Source organism: Pagrus pagrus, assembly GCF_965226575.1.
Source record: "Pagrus pagrus genome assembly, chromosome: 1".
Taxonomy (NCBI): Eukaryota; Metazoa; Chordata; class Actinopteri; order Spariformes; family Sparidae; genus Pagrus; species Pagrus pagrus.
Genome location: NC_140185.1, coordinates 19,574,820 through 19,594,792, shown reverse-complemented (window position 1 = coordinate 19,594,792; position 19,973 = coordinate 19,574,820). Strand labels below are relative to the sequence as shown.

General features: G+C 42.3%; 1 protein-coding gene across 8 annotated transcripts in view; it reads right to left on the bottom strand.

Moving 5' to 3' along the window:
- Positions 1 to 301: 301 nt before the first annotated feature.
- Positions 302 to 19,973, bottom strand: part of lmo7b (LIM domain 7b) — a 33,894-nt gene continuing 14,222 nt past the window's right edge. For 2 of the 8 annotated variants that reach the window (XM_084353635.1, XM_084353636.1), the window contains exons 10-30: positions 17,768 to 17,827; positions 16,856 to 17,009; positions 15,689 to 15,834; positions 15,346 to 15,523; positions 14,621 to 15,238; positions 13,416 to 13,760; positions 12,129 to 12,243; positions 11,324 to 11,485; positions 11,014 to 11,189; positions 10,860 to 10,923; positions 8,361 to 8,386; positions 8,128 to 8,235; positions 7,902 to 7,991; positions 7,386 to 7,573; positions 7,082 to 7,126; positions 3,831 to 3,883; positions 3,575 to 3,746; positions 3,305 to 3,487; positions 3,078 to 3,186; positions 1,554 to 1,656; positions 302 to 616 (exon numbers count right to left, since the gene is read on the bottom strand). In XM_084353635.1, the coding sequence (XP_084209761.1) occupies positions 594 to 616; positions 1,554 to 1,656; positions 3,078 to 3,186; positions 3,305 to 3,487; positions 3,575 to 3,746; positions 3,831 to 3,883; positions 7,082 to 7,126; positions 7,386 to 7,573; positions 7,902 to 7,991; positions 8,128 to 8,235; positions 8,361 to 8,386; positions 10,860 to 10,923; positions 11,014 to 11,189; positions 11,324 to 11,485; positions 12,129 to 12,243; positions 13,416 to 13,760; positions 14,621 to 15,238; positions 15,346 to 15,523; positions 15,689 to 15,834; positions 16,856 to 17,009; positions 17,768 to 17,827 (3,118 nt within the window). In that variant the 3' untranslated portion in view covers positions 302 to 593. The remainder of the gene's footprint in view (positions 617 to 1,553; positions 1,657 to 3,077; positions 3,187 to 3,304; positions 3,488 to 3,574; positions 3,747 to 3,830; positions 3,884 to 7,081; positions 7,127 to 7,385; positions 7,574 to 7,901; positions 7,992 to 8,127; positions 8,236 to 8,360; positions 8,387 to 10,859; positions 10,924 to 11,013; positions 11,190 to 11,323; positions 11,486 to 12,128; positions 12,244 to 13,415; positions 13,761 to 14,620; positions 15,239 to 15,345; positions 15,524 to 15,688; positions 15,835 to 16,855; positions 17,010 to 17,767; positions 17,828 to 19,973) is intronic. The other 6 variants (XM_084353637.1, XM_084353638.1, XM_084353641.1 and 3 more) reach the window with 6 other exon arrangements.

Below are 19,973 nucleotides of genomic sequence, written 5' to 3'. Positions count from 1 at the left end.
CTCAAAGGTGATGTTCAGTGCACTTAATTTACAAAAGCATTTCAGTTACGATGCCCATTTTCACATGAGAAATGCATGCATTTTTTCTTTTATACCACCGATTTATCCCAAAGTGCACTTGGTGAGATTTCAATAGAGAAAGTGCCGCAGTACAAGTTTAAATGTGCCCCCATACATTAACAACAAATATCTGATCTTATCTTACATCATAAATGCACTACTGGGCAAATAATCAAAAGTAACACAAGGATATGACAGAGCGACACGATTATTAAAATAAAAGCATTAAATCAGACACTAATAACAGCCATCATTACTTTATTTCATATATTAAATCTAAATTCTCTTGGAAACAAATTAGCAGAAAGAAAGAGAGACAAACTGAGTAGCATATCAACAATATTTGATTTAAAAAACAGCCATTAAGTGTCTAATTTGATTTTACATCACATCACAGCATAGAGTTTGCAGTTTTACCAACGATTAATAATCATGGCTCGGTTGTGTAGATGATGTCTTCACTATGTTTTCCATCCAACAGGTATCCCAGTGACTCCGCTGCTTACTCCGTAATGTGGAGGACGGCGTGTTGATCACATGGAGGGGGCAACAGAGGCTGAAATGTTAATAAACAATTGAGAATAACAGAGTTAGAGCAAATAAAACACACGTTTCCTGGACAGTGATTAAAGGGACAGTTCACCCCAGCTGTAGTGCTGACATCTTGTTTGTTGTGGTATGACATGTTGAGACGTGGAGACATCTGCCTTAGACATGTCTGCCTTCTCTCAAATATAATGAAACTAGATTGAACTCAACTTGTGGTGCTCAAAGCACAGAAAAAATACATTTTAAAACTCAACAGCAATGTGTCTTTCCAGACATTTTGACCTGGTTAATCCACAGACCTTGGTGTGAGCAGTTTCACGTAGGAACTATTTTCTTTCTGCCAACCGTATCTCCAGTAATCGTGCATCTACTCATGGACTAGAGGCTAGCTGACTAAGCTAGCTAATGCTACAGCTCAGCCAAAGAGGACGCCATTCACGTTTACATCCAATGATGTCACAAGCTCGAGGTAGTTTGGCAAAAAGGTAATAGTTCCTACGTGAAACTGCTCACAACAAGGTCTGTTGATAATTTTGAGCAACCGGGTCATGATGTCGGGAAAGAGACATTACTGTTGAGTTTTTCAAATGTATTTTTTGGCACTTTGTGTAGCACAAGTGGAGTTTCCGCTAGTTCATATTTGAGAGGCAGACATCTCTGAAGGTCGATATCTCCAAAACTCAGCAAGTCACGCCAAAACAATCTACAGATTAACAGCACCACAGCTAAGAGGAAAAATATGCCTTTTTCATATTGGGCTGAACTGTCCCTTTAAGCCAGGTCAACACATCTGGTTTTAGTGTTTTTCACAAAAAGAATGGACTTAAAAGTGAGAGAATTGTAGACAACAATCTGGGAATACTAGTGAAGTACAGAAACAGAGCTGCGATGCATTTCTGACAGAATCAGTCGAGGTCATTGTCTCAAAAAAGGTCAATACTCACCCTTGAGTTGGAAATAGCAGGGCTCACAATACAGCTTCCTGTTTTGGATTCGAACCTGGACTCCAGTCTCAGCTCCTCCGAGATGTCGGTGGCAGCCCACACACTGAATGGAGGAGAGAGACGTGAGAAAGGAAGAAGAGAGATCAGGCTGACGTGTAACGTGGGCCTTTTGTGTCTAAATTATTATTATAAAAAATTATCTCACCAGTTTGTCTGCCACCCAAGCACAGAACAACCAAGCATTGTCTTTGCATAAAAACACATACAATATATAAATACTCTCAGAGTGCTATGTGCGTCTGTAACAGAACAGAGAGTTGCACAAGTGACTCAACTTCAGCATCTACATGCTAAATAGCATAGGTCAACTAAATGTGGGGGTCTTCTGCCAGTGAGATTTTCACAATAAGCATCTAAAAGCGAAGCAGGACATCGGGCTGGCTCCTTCCACTCAACCAATCATATGCAGAGAGACTGAGACAGAAATATCACAGCGACCACACCAGACTAAGAAACAGGTTAGGGAAGACAAAAGTATAGAAAGGTGGCAGACGTGCTCCTGCTGGCAGGTGGCTGTAAAGGTGATATGATTGTAATGTGGAGATATGAGACTACTGCTGACCTTATTAAAAAGGTACGGTCACATTAGTCCGCAGTCTAATGAAAATTTCCCACAAGCACCAAAAAAGGATCTCATCGCCACGGTCACGGTGTGATGCAGATAAAACATATTGGGCAGAATGATTAAAAGGTGTAAGCAGTCTCTAGTCAGGTGAACATCCAATTTTAGAATAAATGTAAACCAATTTCAAGAAAATCGGGACATTAAAAGGCTTATTATAAGAGCTATACCGAATAGTTTGTAGCCTCATTCATAATGTTAACGTTTTGCAGTGTTATTTTCTGCTCTGTTCATTCTGTTTAAACAACATTTCTACACAGCTTCAGATAAAGATTAGGTGACACTGACATTATAAGTATTAGAGCCTGACCAACATTAGTCTATCACAGATATTTGGTATCGGCACATTGTAAAACCTCAATAGAAGCCTTTAAAAGTAAAAAGAATATATAATCTATAATAAAGAATATAAAAAAGACATTCGGGAAACCACCACTAATAAGTTAACACCCACTACTGTTGTGTGAACATTAAGAGTTGATTTATGGAGATAAACATGTGGCACTGATGATTCTCAAGTCGGGTACGATTTACTAACTATTGCAGGTGAAGAGGGCTCGATGAGACGACCTCAATAAAAGAGCGCCATGAGGAAAACGTGATAGAATATGGCTCATTTGTTTCATGTGTCTATTTATGTTTTAATAATATCAATTTAATTGAACTTTGGGCGACACAAACTGTTTTCTATAAAGTAATGTGACTGACTTGACTTTTTCTCTGCTGCCTTTAAGAGAGATGTTGCGTTTCAGGGTCCAGTACACAAACACCGACAGCGAAGACACTGTTTGCAGGGATCGGAGCTACTGTGACCGCACCTTACTCTGGTCATGACCTCTCACCTGGAAACAGGCGAGGTGGAAGCAGAGACTAAGGGCCTCTATGACCATGGCTGCCCCACTACCCAGGAAACGCTCACACACACAGCAAGTCCTCCAGCCACCGACCATCCTGGGGCAGCACATGTTAACAGTGTGAGGCCAAAATATACAAGAAGACATAGAAAATAACACACTACAGCATGCACAAGAGAGGCAGGCTGTACAGTATATTGGCAAGAGCTACATACCCGCCATGATGAGAGGGGTCCATGGATGCATTCCTCTGGGACAGCATTGATCCGGTGCTGTAGCGGGAGGAGGAGTTTCTGCTCGGAGCGTAGTAACCTGCAGCAGCTGAGTGTGGACGAGGGTAACTGAAGGATGAGTGTGGGTACTGACGCAAAGTGTCCAAGTTGTCCAGAGACTCAAACCTGCAGAAGTTCAGAAAAGATGATAAAAGGAAAATACAGGAAGAAAATGTGTCAAAACAGCTGTCTGAGGCGCGGTGATACACCCACCTCTTTAGAGGAACCCCAACATAGATGGGCTCCTTGTAAAAGCTGCTGCTGCGCTGACGGATCCAGCTGTTGTCGGTCAGAAGCTGAGTCCTCTTCTTCATCTCCTCCAAAATCTGCTGTCTTTCCTTTTCAACCTTAGACACAGACTGTTCTTTTCTTTTCCTCTCATCACCTGGATCAACCAAAGGTCTTTGGCGGTTAGCTCAGTGCATCACCAGAACAGACAAAATACAATGATGGAGAGGGGTAGACTTGCCTCTTATCTGTTTATAGGGACCACCTAATGCTGGGGTAGACAAAGACTTCGCCCTATGGGTGGACACACAGACATCATTTCACAAAAAAACAGCTCATCTTTCCAGCATCTCCAGCAGCAGCTCTACTGAACCATGTATTCCTACAACGCTCAGTGGTAATGACTTCATGAGCTTCTTCAATGATAAAATTTTAACTATTAGAGACAAAATCCATCATCGCTTGCCCTCAACTGGCACTATTGTATCTTTAAACACAGGAACCTCAGAAACAGTTCTAAATTCTGACTTATATTTAGACTGCTTCTCTCCCATTGACCTCCACCAACTAACTTCGATGGTTTCTTCATCTAGACCAACAACTTGTCTCCTAGACCCCATCCCAACTAGGCTGCTGAAAGAAACTTTACCTTTAATTAGCACATCTTTACTAGAAATGATCAACCTGTCTCTATTAACAGGATACGTACCACAATCCTTTAAACTAGCTGTAATTAGACCGCTCCTTAAAAAGCCTAATCTTGATCCAGAAACTTTAGCCAACTATAGACCTATATCCAACCTCCCTTTCCTCTCCAAGATCCTTGAGAAAGCAGTCGCCAACCAGCTATGTGACTTTCTTCATAAAAATAGTTTATATGAGGATTTTCAATCAGGTTTTAGAGCACATCATAGCACAGAGACGGCACTGGTGAAAGTTACAAATGACCTCCTAATCGCTTCTGACAAAGGACTTGTCTCTGTCCTGGTCTTACTAGATCTTAGTGCTGCATTTGATACCATTGATCATCACATTCTACTACAGAGACTGGAACACTTAATTGGCATTAAAGGACCCGCATTAAACTGGTTTAAGTCCTATTTATCGGATCGATTTCAGTTTGTACATGTTAATGATGAGTCATCCCTGTATACCAAGGTTAGTCATGGTGTTCCTCAAGGCTCCGTGCTTGGACCCATACTATTCACCTTCTATATGCTCCCTCTAGGAAATATAATTCGGAAACACTCCATAAACTTTCATTGTTATGCAGATGATACACAGTTATACCTATCAATAAAGCCAAATGAAACTAATCAGCTTACTAAACTCCATGCATGTCTCAAGGACATCAAGACCTGGATGACCTGCAATTTTCTGCTGTTAAACTCAGATAAAACCGAAGTTATAGTACTTGGTCCTAAACACCTTAGAGATGCATTATCTAATGATATAGCGAGTTTGGATGGCACTAACTTGGCCTCCAGCACCACCGTCAGGAATCTGGGAGTTATCTTTGATCAAGATATGTCCTTCAACTCCCACATAAAACAAATTTCAAGGTCTGCATTTTTTCATCTACGTAACATTGCAAAAATCAGGCCCATCCTGTCTCAAAAAGACGCAGAAAAGCTAGTCCATGCATTTGTTACTTCCAGACTGGACTATTGTAATTCTCTATTATCAGGCTGCCCTAACAAGTCTCTAAAGAGTCTCCAGCTGGTCCAGAATGCTGCAGCACGTGTACTGACAGGAACTAAGAAAAGAGATCATATTACTCCTGTACTGGCCTCTCTGCACTGGCTCCCTGTAAAATCAAGAATAGAGTTTAAAATCCTTCTCCTCACTTACAAAGCTGTTAATGGTCAGGCACCATCATATCTCCAGGAGCTCATATTACCCTATCACCCAACTAGAGCATTACGCTCCCAGAACGCAGGATTACTTGTAGTTCCTAAAGTCTCCAAAAGTAGAATGGGAGCCAGAGCCTTCAGTTATCAAGCTCCTCTTCTGTGGAACCATCTTCCTGTTTTGGTCCGGGAGGCGGACACCCTCTCTACCTTTAAGAGTAGACTTAAGACCTTCCTCTTCGATAGAGCTTATAGTTAGGGCTGGTCCAGGACAGGCCCAGGCCTGTCCTGGACCAGCTCTTAGTTATGCTGCTATAGGCCTAGTCCGGGGGACAATGACACACTGAGCTTCTCTCTCCTCCCCTCTCCTCTCCTCTCCATCTGTATACATTATGCCTGTATACATGCCCCATCTCTGCATGTCACTGACTTGCTTCTTCCCCGGAGTCCTTGTGCTTTCTAGTCCTACAGGCTCCCTTGGATCCTGGCCGCGCCCGGGTCGTGGATCGTGGATGCGCCCACTGCTATGGCCCTGCCTGATCGTGGATGCGCCCACTGCTATGGCCCTGCCTGATCGTGGATGCGCCTACTGCTTTGGCCCTGCCTGATCGTGGATGCACCTACTGCCATGACCCTGCCTGACACCCACCACTACTGTCGCTAATATTAGTCACATCTCTGTTACATACGTTCCACTACTATTATCGTACTGCATTGCTACATACCATCCTTGCCATTGATCATTACTACTGTTATCACTAGTAATCACATTTCCATGTGCATTTCATCATTATTGCTGTAATACATCTTTGTGTACTTTCACTCCTGTCAACCATCGCTTATAATTGAATACATTGTGATCTCGTTGATCTGCTCTGTACATGCGACATCTATTGCACGTCTGTCCGTCCTGGGAGAGGGATCCCTCCTCTGTGGCTCTCCCTGAGGTTTCTTCCGCATTTTTTCCCTGTTAAAAGGGCCTTTTTTGGGGCAAGTTTTTCCTCACTCGAATCGAGGGTCGAAGGACAGAGGGTGTCGTCTCTGTACAAATTGTAAAGCCCTCTGAGGCAAACTGTGATTTGTGAATTTGGGCTATACAAATAAAATTTGATTTGATTTGATTTGATTTTGAATTTTTGAGAAAAATAGGGGTTTCGGTGTCTGCACCAAACTGGTTGAAAGCTGATATGGCTTCAATGTGTCTCCAGGATAAAAATGCTTGCAGTTAACATTTCCGCAAACCACTGATACATCTACATTTGTACGTGTGATAGGCTAACTACCATTCTGACACTTCGACAAAAAGGTTTCCAAGCCAGTGACAACAGTTTGAGACTGCGTTTCTGCATTTGTAAGTGTGAAACTACTGGATATTTTTCAGGAGACCTTGGGACAATTTCTTGCTGTGTTTGGGGCGACAAAAGCTGTTTTTTTTAGCCATGTGAAATTCTTTATCTCACCCTAACCAAGAGGTTTCTGTGCCTTAACCTAATCAGATCATAAACACAATGTTGTCACCACATCAAATAGTAAATTGAACATAAAGAAATAAAGTTTCAACATATCACTATTTGACAAGACCCAAATCATACTGAGTGTTTGAGCACAAGGGGAATCTGATCAACGGCAGTCTTGTTCTGACCTGTGTGCTGGAGACAGCTGAGCAAAGCCACAAGAGTCCTCAGCCCTGAGGTTCAGCATGAAGAGCATGACGGCCCAGCGAAAGCAGCAGGAAGCAGAGCAGAATCAGCAACAGCAGCAGTGAAGAAAAGATCATCGCAAATCAGAAAGATAACAAAAAAAATGGCTGAACATAAGTACTCAGACCTTGCTTTTACTAGTAAGCACAATGATCACACTTCATATGAAGCTGTTCGCACTCAGCAAGGATGGAAAAGTGCCGATGTTGATGACAGAAACGAGGGAAGGAAAAAAAGTTTATTCACCAGGCCTGTTCAGTCATCCTGTCATGCTGCACTCCCTGTGCATTACTTTGAGGTTTTGATGCAGCTCCTCTCAGCTCATTCCTGTCGGGGCTCCGCTCCTCTTCTCTGGTTTTATTGGTCAATCCATTCACATGAGGCTGGACGCTGGCAGGGCGCTCACCCCCATTTGTCATCTCAATGATGTTCTGCTTCAAAGACATGAAAATAAAGAAAAGAGAAGACGGAAACAATCTATAGAACTGACATTTCCAGCTGCTGATTAAAAATACCAACTTTACTTTAAAAACTCTCATATCATCTTGAATATTGAAGAAAACAACAAAAACAAAAATGTTTTTTGTACGTTTATCAAATTAAACAAATTATCACAACCTTTATTCACACTTGAAGTAAACTTTGATGAGCTCTTTTTCTATGAAAACTTTATGCAGGAGAATCAAAGACAATTATTTTTTATGATCACTCAGTTGTAACTATAAATGCTGGGATAAGGCACCAAGGAGCACACATCATTACCCCCGACTTCCTACATGACTCCCCCATGGCTTCTTGTTGAGCCCTCCGCCACTCTGCCTCCAGCCTCTCCTGGTCCCGCTGGTATTGTTCCTGAAAAACAAAAGACACACACGCACACACACGCACACACACACACACACACACGGAAGTTGCTTTAGGACTTAAGATGAAGATCAATATTATGAAGGAGTGTTAAAACCTCCTTGTTGGTGAAATCAGTCTTCACCTGTAGGAGGCGCTCCTGTTCTTCCTGCCACTTCTCCTGACGCCTTCGATCCTCCTCACGGTCCCACGACCAGCTGGATGAGGAGGGGCTGAGGGATGGCACCTGGAGCTGGTGATGCACAAACAGACTCCATCATGATCACAGTGCAACACACACACACAGACAAACAAACACATACACGGATAACTTATGTCTGAACATGCATAGGAACATCTTTTGAATTGGTAACTTACATCAGATATTGCAGATTCTGAACCTCCTGTGTGAGAAAATAACAAGTCAGCAAAGACGGCATCATATGGTAGCTCAGAAAGACAAACAGGTTGTGTGTAATATGCAACAGGTCACACATACACCACACGAAGGCTGGGGACACATTAGAAGACACAGAATCCAAAGAATTTTGAAAATTCACTGGATCTCACAATGGATGATCTTACGGATCATGCTTGGTTTCACCCGAGATAACTGACAGACAAGAGGCTTAACACTACACCTCCGACTCTGACAAATCTTTTGCAGCCAGAGCCGGAGGTTAGCGTGCCACTTTGTAGCAAACATTTAAGTATACAGCCGAATGAATGCAGTTAAAATTCTGTTCTTTGTAAAAGTTTTTTTAACTGCAGGACTGGCTCGAATATCTGGTCATAAATATCAAACACCAGGTGACTCAAATGTCAGTGTACGTGAGGGAAGTTAAGATTAAATGAGTAGATCTGTCTGTATGTAAACCAGCAAAATGATCTACTAATTTATCCCCAGCTGAAAGATACTCCAAGCAAACACTGAAAAAGAGACAGTTGAGCGAAGAGTTAAGCCATAGTAAAGAAAAATTAAAAGGTTATTCACGACAACACAAATCTGCTTTGTTCACAATGCTCCACAACAACTGATTTTAGAGTAGTCAAAAATCAAAAACCCCACACGCAGTGCAAACATTTACCACACAAGTAAACCCATGAGCTGAATCCTGCAGAGCCTGAAGAGAGAAGGAAGCCATTGTAGTGAGACACAAATCAGCCATTGTGCAAAAGAATGAGAAAGCTGCCAATTAAAAATTACAACCCGCCGACACAAAGAGCGTCGAATGTGTCAGAAAAAGACGCATCTCTTGCATGTTGCACACTGTATATCATGAACATGCCCTGGTCTGCAAAATGCATTTTGACTTTTGTACAGATTCATTTAGAGAAATGCTACATCTTTAATAGTTGGTATAGTTTGTTTTGATTAAAATGCTGCTGAAGTTTTAGATTCATGTTAAAATAAATCCTCACTATAATTAGCATTTTTTTCCCCTTTTAATGAAAACTAGGGATGCACCGATTCATCAGACGAACATTAGTGTCGGCCGACATTCGCCTTGTTGACTGCCATGGATCTATCAGCAAATAAGATTGGCACTCACTGACGTTCATCTGTTGTGTCCCATCAATTTTGCGCTGGGTACACGCACCATCAAACCTCGCCCTCCTGCCGACCACGGCCATTACTTTCTCCACGACTCATTCTTGCCAACCTTTCCAAATTGCCCAGCAGATTTTCAGTTTTTCATTGCCCTCTTCCGATTACCACCTGGGGTCACAATTCTCCCATATTTCTCCTAGTTCGTGACAATTTTTCACACTTTCACCTTTTAGTCATAATCATAATCCATTTCTGCCACTGCACAGCATGTAGTCTGCTGTACTGCTGCACCTACATAAAGACTGAAAGAAAAGGGCTGTAAAATGTGTTGATTTTCTGTCAATCACAGAGGTCGCACCCCGTCAATTACCATCAAGAGGCTTGAACACACAGGGCGGTGGTGTGCTTTGGTCCCAAAATCTCCATATATTTGGGGTTTCAAGGATGGCAAGTATGCATGTCATGCAGATGAGTGGTTTGTTTTTATATAGAAGCGAAAGAAATGTTGGACCTGTGGGTATCAGTGACTTGCAGTTTGCAAGATTTTCCAGCGGCATTTGCCGACACGATGCCCTCAGTAAGACATCTTTTAGATGGAGGCTGACACAGACCACGGTGTTAAAACAACAAAGACTGCGTTATTAGAGGCTGTAAACAAACCCATCCCATATTCTATTCAGGGCACGCTCCACTCAAACATAACATGTTTGAGGAGATTCTGGAGGAAATGAAACAGAAAGGATAATTACGCCGCATCACAGCAACTTTGGGACCACTTTTACCTTTAATTACATTAATTCATGTTTTACAAAAACAATGTTTTTGTTGGGTTACGTGCAGAAAAACTCCCCTCATTGAGCAGGTAGCGTTATTTTTCAAAAAAAAAAAAATCTTTTTCATGGAAAAGGTGGTTAAATTAAAGGTTGTTTTATAAAATTGTATGATTGAATTTGTGCTCGTTCACAGATAGTGTAATGAAGGGCTGATTATAAAACAGTCCACCTATTCTTTTATAAAAAGAGGATTTCTTTGTTCCCTTCACACAAAAGGGACCCGGAATTTCCATATCGGTGCATCCCTAATTAATACCCAACAGTTAACAAAGCCAAGCACCAGCCACCAAAGCTGCTACACGAGTCTTGAGTTCAAACTTGAAGTTTACCTGTCTGTCTGAAAAAATCTGCCCTCCTTTTCTGATTACTCCTAATAACATTACTATAACCTACACGTAGAGGAAGGACGGACAAGGTGAAAAGATGATAGTTTCTTGTCATGTTTCAATTTGTAATGTTATTGCCATTGCAGACTTCATTGCCTGTTATTACCTTTACTTCTGGCTGTCTCGTGGTTGCCAGCCAGCTCTCCATGCATGACTTTACATTGTAAAACCTGGGCAGGTAAGAGAAGATTCACCTGATGAGCTGCACTCTCAGAAGCAGAGCTTTGTATGAAGTGACAAGCAGCTAAAACATTGCTCACATTGTCTGCTTGCCCATTGAATTTGGACACTTTCCTGACTGTGGCGTCTGTAGAGGAGCCACTGTTGGCAAGGTGATCTGGGCAACCTATCAGAACGGGCGCTGCGGCGGTCAGATTGAGGGTCATCCTGCTCTGGCCTGGCTGGTTGAGATGACTCCCCTCACTGGTGCTCCAATCTAATGAAAACAACCAGCCATCAAAACTAACTGCAAACCGTTTGTGACCCTCTGGTTAGAAGTTTGAGGTCGAATTATCACAAATCATTTCAGAAGGTGGTAAAAGACTGTCTTTTCCTGGCTCATCGTCTCACCCTTGTTGCCATAGCGCCGAATGTCCATGGTCAGACTGCCAGTTTGCAGGGAAGATGTCATTTTATCCTTCCACTGGGTGTAGTTCAGGTGTGCCACCGCGACTCCATTAACGGCCACGATCTCATCGTCCACACACAGCTGGCAAAGCTCCGCCGGACTGCCTGAGGAGGGGAGGACGGGCAGCAGAGAGATGAAGAAAGACAGAAAAAGGCTTTATAAAAAAGAAGTCAGGAAGTATTTGTTTGCAAGCAACAGTATATTGAGGACAAGGTTGCTGTTCCGAGTTAAAAGGTAGGCCAGTAAGCCAAAACTACATAGCAGCGAGTAAGTGACACCTCCTCTCACATCTAATTAAATATTCATGGTTGAGTTTTAAAAATCACTCACTTAAGTGAAGTTTAAAACAGTGAAAATTAACATCCCATTGACTATTTCACTGTCCATGCATGCTGTAATTATAATGTGCCTGGTCTGTCAAAATCTTTCAAAAAAAATTCCTTTTGATTTTTAGCATAAACATAAAGAAAAAATACAAGCACATCGCTTTTGTTGCTCACGTGAGAGGCTGCTTTGTGGAAGTGAAAACTGCTGAGAGCTGTCAGGGTCTTAAAGTACTGTTGTGTGTAAGAGCAAGATACTAGAACAAACTTCCTCTTGAGAAGCAAAAACAACAAAACAAACATTGTAAGCAGAATGTAGCGTCAACATCACCAAAGACTTGATTTACCAGCCGAACCATAAAGTTGTTGTTAGTGAGAAAAGAAATCATGAGCAATCCAGAATTATATGCAAATAAAGTCTTACCAGGTTGAATGAACTTGACTCTCGCTCCTGTTGAGTCCCAGTGAGTCTGGAAACCAAAGTCTGGTCTACTGTTGGGTTTGAGAGTAAGGCTCACTCTCATGTCACTGTGATCCACCTGACACACACACAAACACACACACACACACACACACACACACACACACACACACACACACACACACACACACACACAAACAAACACACAGGTAAAGGTGACACCCTGTGATCCAATGTCCCGCGCTTCCTGCTGGAAACTAGATACGTCAGAGGGCAGCTACACAGATACAGTGAGGGAACAACTTCTTGTGTACAGTGTGGTGCAATTATCACAGCAGCCCTGCACCAGGCGCCATCTTTGTGAACTTAATGATGATCAGATTCAATGACATGTTTATGTTTGCAGCTTTATTAATCAAATATGGAGGGCAGAAAGAAAAACATTGTGTCCAATATTGAACATTATTAGCTTCAGAACAATGAGCTGGTAACTCACTGAATGCACATATTAGGCATTTTAGGGCCACGACTGTTTATAGTCCAACTTACCCTGCTTATTAAATTAAGGACAGTTGCAATTAGTAGCCGACAATGCTATTTGCACACCAGGTGGAATAGCCAATGTGGCTATTTAGAGTGGGTAACCTAACAAACTAGGTCGTTTTGTCATCTAAACCTGACCGAACTAAAAACTTTAAATAATTGAAAGAAAAATAACACCTAAAAATATCATGTCAACATTATTTTTTTAGCCTTCAGGTGGGACACAAACGAGTCTTGTGTGAGACGCCTGTGTTTGAGCCATTCATCCACCACGACCCAATTCATAAACTTCTCCCAGTTGGAATGAGTTGGCTCTATGGGCTGGCCTCTTTAAGTAACGATGGGAGCCATACATTAATACAAGACCGAAGAAGAGGATGATGAAAATATTTGTTAAAACAAAGCTCCAGAAACACATCACATTGAGACCCACGGTGAGACTTTTGCATGTTGCATTGGTTGCAAAAATACAAAAAACACAGTCCAATATAAATCAAGTCAAAGTAGCAGCTAATAGATCAGTGCCTGATCAGTCCGCCATGTAAGACGGCTTGTAACTACTTAGAAAAGTAATTATTTTTCTGTCCATCTGTCCGTGTTCTTCTTAGCCCTCTCTGACTCATCTAGTTTTTCTATTGATCGACAGGCAACGTCAATGATAGTGATAATACATGCTTAGAGTACAGTTTGAGCAAATGTCATTAAAATCCTGGATTCAAACATTCAACATCAGTGGATACACCTTACCTTTGGGTGGTCTGTGCTGCCATTAGACGGGAGACTGGAGCCTTTGATGTGGCGGGCCTGCGGCGCTGAATAAGGCTGCAGCAGTAGCTGGGTTTGGGTGGAGGGCTGATGATAACCATTGGTCTGGAAGGATGTCTGGCTGGAAAAAGTGGCACCTTTCACCTCCTCTGCTTGTTCTGCACCGTTCTGCTTCGCCTGGTTGGCTTTCTTCTGTCTGATTGAAGCCTGGTACTGACCCCGCAGATGGGCGGTGGCAGTCTGTCTTTTGAGCAAAGGTTCAATGGGTGGAGGAGAAAGAGATTTCTCTTTCTCACTTTTCAACAGCAGCCCCTGGTTGTTGTCTACCTGGAGAATAGTGTCCAGGGGGACAGCACGGATACATGGGATTTAACAGTTTTATAGTTTTATCCTGCAGCGTTGGAAGTGACTGAACAACCTACAGAAAATAAGTTGACATGGTTTACAATGGTGCTGCAGCATTTCTATTATTAATGAGGAGGGCGATCCAAGAAAACAAAGGTAACACAAGCTCACTCACCTATAGTACGCACATTACATTAACTTGTTCGGCCCCTGTGCACTCTCCTGAGCACTAAACTTCAAGTAAGCCTGAATTATAACCGTCCAGTCTGTGTAAGATAAAATCAGTCGGTGGATCCTCAACACTTTTCGAACACTGGAGAATATTTTAAAATGCCACTGCACAGACACAAACTGATCTACTCTCCAACCATCATATCCACCACTGTTATTATATATTATATTTAGGGTTTAGGAAACGGAGGATGGTAGTTAAAAAAAAAAAAAAAAAATTGACAGTGCAGGTTTGATGTTTTATGTATGCCTACTGGTATGCCAAGAAGTAAGTCATCCATCTTTACACTTTAGTGGAAAAAACAACTTTTTACTTGTATTGTTTTCTGCCATGGTATCGACTTAAAGACTAAGTCGCCTGTGAATCTAAAGTTTTTGTTCATGTCAACAAATCCCACGAAAAGACAAACTTTTAACTAAATCTAATACTGATGCCGCCTAACCTTTTCATTTGGGTGCACCCAATATCACATCTTAATTTAATTTCTGAACACATTGTGAAAATAACTAAACAGGAAAAAAGTGGAAATACTTTTTTTTCTCTTCTTCATTTAAATCACATGCGACAAGAAATTGCGTTAAACTCCACTACTTAAATACAGTGAACTCACGTTGCACAGCCTCGGTAGTGAGGACACCCTTGACGGCTTGGTCCCAAAGGGTTTGGCTGTGATTGCAGTGGAGAGACGGGATGAGCCCTCGGACCTCCGGTATCCCCGAGGAAGGCTGGCTGAGCCGGACCACGACCCGGAGCTGGACAAGTACTTGTAGGTGCCTGTGGCCTGCTGGCCTCTGCCTTGCTCCACAGCTGGTTCCCAAGATGTCTTCTGCCCCTCCTCCTGAGACTTGTGGTTCTGGTGGTCCTCCGGAGCATCAACACCTGCCTGATTTACGGCATCAGTGCAAAAAGTTGGAACTTTTGGATCAGCGCAGAATGAAAGTGCCTTTTGACTCGACACAGTAGACTTTGTAGTCTTGTTTGGCTGTATGGTTGTGATCAGAGTGGAGATTTGGCGTGTGTAGACATTTTCAGATGTGGGCTGGAAAGGAGCCGGGCCACCCTGTGCTTTGACATGTGTCTGGGAGCTGAACGGGCAGTCAGGAGAAGGTGTGGTAACCCCCGCTCCATCTGAAGCCAGAGAGGCAAAGTGGCTCTCTTCTCCCAAGATGTTCCCATCAGAGGCAGGCATGACTCCAACTGACGATCCCTGAGAAGACAGAAGTCCACACTACACTGTTTGTGAGGAGCCTTTTCTCGTATTATTCAGGTGTACTGAAGTAAACACAGCCAGGGACGTTTCTTAAGGTTGAGGAAGTAAAACATAACAATACTTACCTGAGGGTGGGCTGATTGATGGGGACTTAGCGAAGCTGTGGGGATGAAAGGAGCCTCTGTGGCGTAGCTGCGGGCCAGCAGAGCTCGAGTACGCGGCCGCAGATCAGAGCTTTTTGATGGAGAAGAGATGGAGTAGGGTCGGGGGGCAGAGTTGTGTCTGCGTGGTGACTGCTGGTCTCTGGGGATACAGCCGTGTAAGGGAAGAGGAGTGGGCGTAATAAAGGAAGCAGAAAAGATGGTGTGTCACATTACATGAGTTCACTGTGGGATACTGAACAGTTATCAAGCTAGGCACGCACACACACACAAAGATTTTTCCATGACATTTTTAGCAGGTTTGTACCTCTTTGACAATCCTCCCACTTCGTTCCTCTCAAAGCTGGTCGAAGCCCCGTTGATCATCTGGTTGATGACGTGCTCTCTGTCTTGTGACATCCTGCGGAGGTCAGACTTGGTGCTCCTGCGACGGTTCTTCCACTTTGTCAAATCCTGAAACAAATGCATTCATGGCAACACTGTATAGCTGCATTCAGACACAAGGCAAGTCAATGTGCTTTTAGGGGCATAGAAATAATATAAGGCTTTATGAAAATTATAACCGTCCAGTCTGTGTAAGATAAAATCAGTAGGTGGATCCTCAACACTTTTCGAACACTGGAGAATATTTTAAAATGCCACTGCACAGACATAATGAGCTTTTGTGATGTTCAGAGGATGAAGTTTGCCCAGTTAAGGATTTGTAGATGATCAAATTTACATTTTTCTGAGAACTTTGAGGACTAATTAAACTTCAAAGCAGATTTAGCAGATTATGTTGAGGATATATTATTTCTAGGTCCATAATTTTATTTTGTGTTACTATTTTAATTTTACTTCAATGCTAAAAAAGTTTTTCCCATTCCCATACTGTCCAGTACAGCAACACAGTATTCCCCCTCTGTCTGAGACACTCTGTTTTAGCTCCTGTCTCTTTAAAAGCCCCCCTCCTGAATACCAAGTCTGCTCTGATTGGTCAGCTCACACACGTCTGACCCAGCACCACTAACAACAACAGAGCAGTTGTGCTAAATCCAATCTTAAGTACCAAATTAGCCGCTAGACATAAATTATGCACATAAATTATGGTGACAGTGTGATGTCAAAGTTACAGAATTAAAAGGGGGAACTAGCAACGAGGCGTTTCAGGAGCAGTGTTTTCTGTGGAAGAAGAGAGCTTTTCTTGTACTTTTTAATTTTCAGAATCTTTTACACACACAAGAACCAATATAAAATACTGAAGGAGAGGAAAAGGAAAAAAACTGGGTCAACTTGCAATCTCCAACTTTTACATTAACTCTGTAGAGAAGTCCTTACAGTACTCAGAAAAAACAAAAATTGAACATCTGCACCGGCTACTAAATGGACGTTGAAGCCAATTGTTTTATCGGTATCTTTTCGTTGCAAGACTTAAATTTAGATTTACATTCAGGGCATTTAGCAGACGCTTGCAGTCGCAGACTTCTACACTTACATCCTGCCACTTTTCTTCACCATCCTTGGCAGCAACGCTATATTTGCGTTTGTCTTCTTGATTCCACGGACCTCCCATGCCATCATGGGTGACGTTCCCATCAGGAACTTTACGTACAGGGTACACCATCGGGATGTCACTGAGTGATTTGCTCCTGGTTCAGACAAACAAAGAGGCAAGACAAGGAAATAAAGGTTAAGCAGAGCAAACGAGGATGGTATTTCAAACACTGCAGTTGCATAAAAGTGCAAGTGAAGCAGAACAAACATGATTAATAGAAGTATTGCAATGCAGTGCACACCAACACGTCATCTTACACTGACAACTTTCTGTATGAGGGTCTCACACACACACACCATCACACAGACACACCTTGCACATGACAGGCCAGTAAGCCACAATATTAACAGCTGCAACGCGGCACATTCTGCATCCAAACAACAGAATCCTTAGCAAAGTGCGAGCGGGAGAGTAGCATGCAAGTCAAGTAACGCAGCAGAACAAATGGCAACAGATGTTGCTGTCTGGAAAAACACAACAGCCATGACTTCTAACAAGTAATAGCACTGCTGTGGGCGACAGAGGATGTCAGTTGTGACATTCAAATAACTTACAGCAGCATTTAGCAGGTGGTGAATCAAAACTGTGACATAATTTGAAGGGAGGAACCAAGACTGATTAAAAACAGTCCTGTAGATCACCATAAATTCTACTGTCAAGTCTCTGCCCAGAAAATTAGTAGTGGGCGGTAAACCAAGTGCTCCGTCTTTATGAAAATGCAAATGATGTTTGCAGAATAATTTCCTTTGTAGGTAGGCTGAATACAAACGGCACGTTCAGATGAAGCAGCAACAAAGCAGTTACGATCCAAGCGGCCTCAGACAACTTTATGCCTCAAACTTCAGAACTTACCAAATCCAGCCAGGGTTGACCTGAACCCGTGTCTCAGGTCTGACCTGGATTTGATATGTTCTACAGAACCAAAGAAACAGACATGAAAACTGATGAACAGCATCTAAACATTAGGTTTGAAAAAATGTATTTATGTTGAGGAGTGACTGTATATATTACTTACAAAAAGGCAGTGTTATTTGACAGTTAACCACAGATGTAATACAGACCTACCACACACACAGAAGATCGTAGCTCAAAGAGTGTTTTTAATGCACAAAATCATCAGCACACTTTATTTTACCACACCAAAGCCATATTAACACAAAACGTAAACTGGAAAACATCTGCGCTGACACATACGGTGTTATAAATATCATTATTCTGTTATGGCTATCAAAACATGACGAATGAAACAACGCCTGAGTCATCAGCTTAACCATTATAAACTAATGAGTCACTCAGCATGTAGCCGTTATAAAAAGTCCTCACATCATCAGCACTATAAAAAAGGTGCCAGAGTAAATGCCAGCAAGCATTAACGGTGTAAATTCAAGGCACATTTAATTTTCTTATCTACTTCATGAGACATCCTTTGGATAAACAGAGCAACATTTGCATATCTTTGCTGAATTACGCAGTTTGCTGATGGATTAGAAATTTGCAAATGCAAAAGTTACAGGTACACTCGGTACATGAGGAGATGACAAATAGAATAGCATGTTAGAGCTTGTGTTAACAGTCTGTTACAGTGTGCATGGTTAGTGTGTGCGTCAGGTATGGATCTTCAGGACAGTAGTGAATGTTGAGGCTTGGAGAGTTTCTTAGAGATGCGTCTGAGGTTCTTCGGGGATGTTTTGTGCAGCTGCAGATGTCACGAGCCAGGAAATGAAGTCAAACTCTTCCTCAGAGGAACCTAAAGCTTTTTGGCTTTAGTCAAAGAAAAGAAACACAATGTGATTCATTGCCCATTTTCATGTTCATACTTTTATTTTGGGTTAAAAATTGAATAGGTTTACATGCTTTAGTGCTCAAAAAACACATCAGTTTTCTCAAGCTGTGTTTAAGCTCCCGTCTCTTTAAGGCCCTCCTCCCGAATACCCAGTCTGCTCTGATTGGTCAGCTCGCACACGCCTCAGCAAGCACTGCTAACAACAACAGAGTAGCTGTGCTAAATTAATTCGTAAGTGCCAAACTAGCGGTGAGGCGTCAAATTGTGCAAATGTGCGACATGGTGACGTAGTCTGAAGTCACGAAATTAAAGGCGAAACTATTGACGAGGCATTTCAGGAGCAGTGTTTTCTGTGGGAGAGGGGAGCTTCTGTTAGTACGGACTTTGGCCTTTTTTACTTTCTAGATCTTTTAAATGCACAAGAATATATAAAACACTAAAGGACATTAAAAAAATCATAATAGGTCTCTTTTCAGGGAGAAAGAAATTTGCAAGATGTTGGGTTCAGCAGTTACGTCTTTGCAAACTAGCGCTAGCTGTTTCCCTGACTAGCAAACCAGGATTTAGTTTGCTGGTGTAGTTAAGCTGAATTTATAAACTAATATATAACGCTGTAGCCAAAAACAATCAATACAAGACAAGACATTTAACAGCATGCCATCATGTCTCAGAGGTTTTTTTTTTAAGCATCACACACAAAGGTTTCATATTAGATTTGACCAAAGAAGGGACAGTAAGTCAAAGTCCAACCTGTCAGCCATGTAATGTTTTGGCTTCTTTACGTTACAAGGATTACTTCAAGCAGTGCATCAACAACTAGCACAGTAAGTAAACAGCAAAAGAGCAAAACTGCAGCGTCAGCTTTGCCTTGCATTAGCTCACAACTAAATCGTAAAAGCCTTCACACTTGCACTAGCAGTAAAAAAAACAGTCAACAGACCTTAAGACCATCAGTGTACGATACCATGGTCTTCTCTGGGAGCCGAGGTAGATTGTACGCACGCGAACCTCCTCTTCTGGTGTCCAATTTCGGGGTAAGAAGCGGTCATAGCTGGGGTTGGTAGAGGTCTGATGAAGGGTCTGCTGCACTCGCCGCAAATACAAGTCATCCAGGACTGGGTCTGCCTCAGTGTAATCGTCATCGGAGTCTTCCTCACACAGAGCTCGTAGGAAAAGTTCTTCGTTGAAGGTACGCTCAGAGGGAGACACAGTGAGGTGGGGTTGAGTGCTGCAGCAGAGAGTGGTAGACCCATGTCTATGTTTATTCTCAGGTGG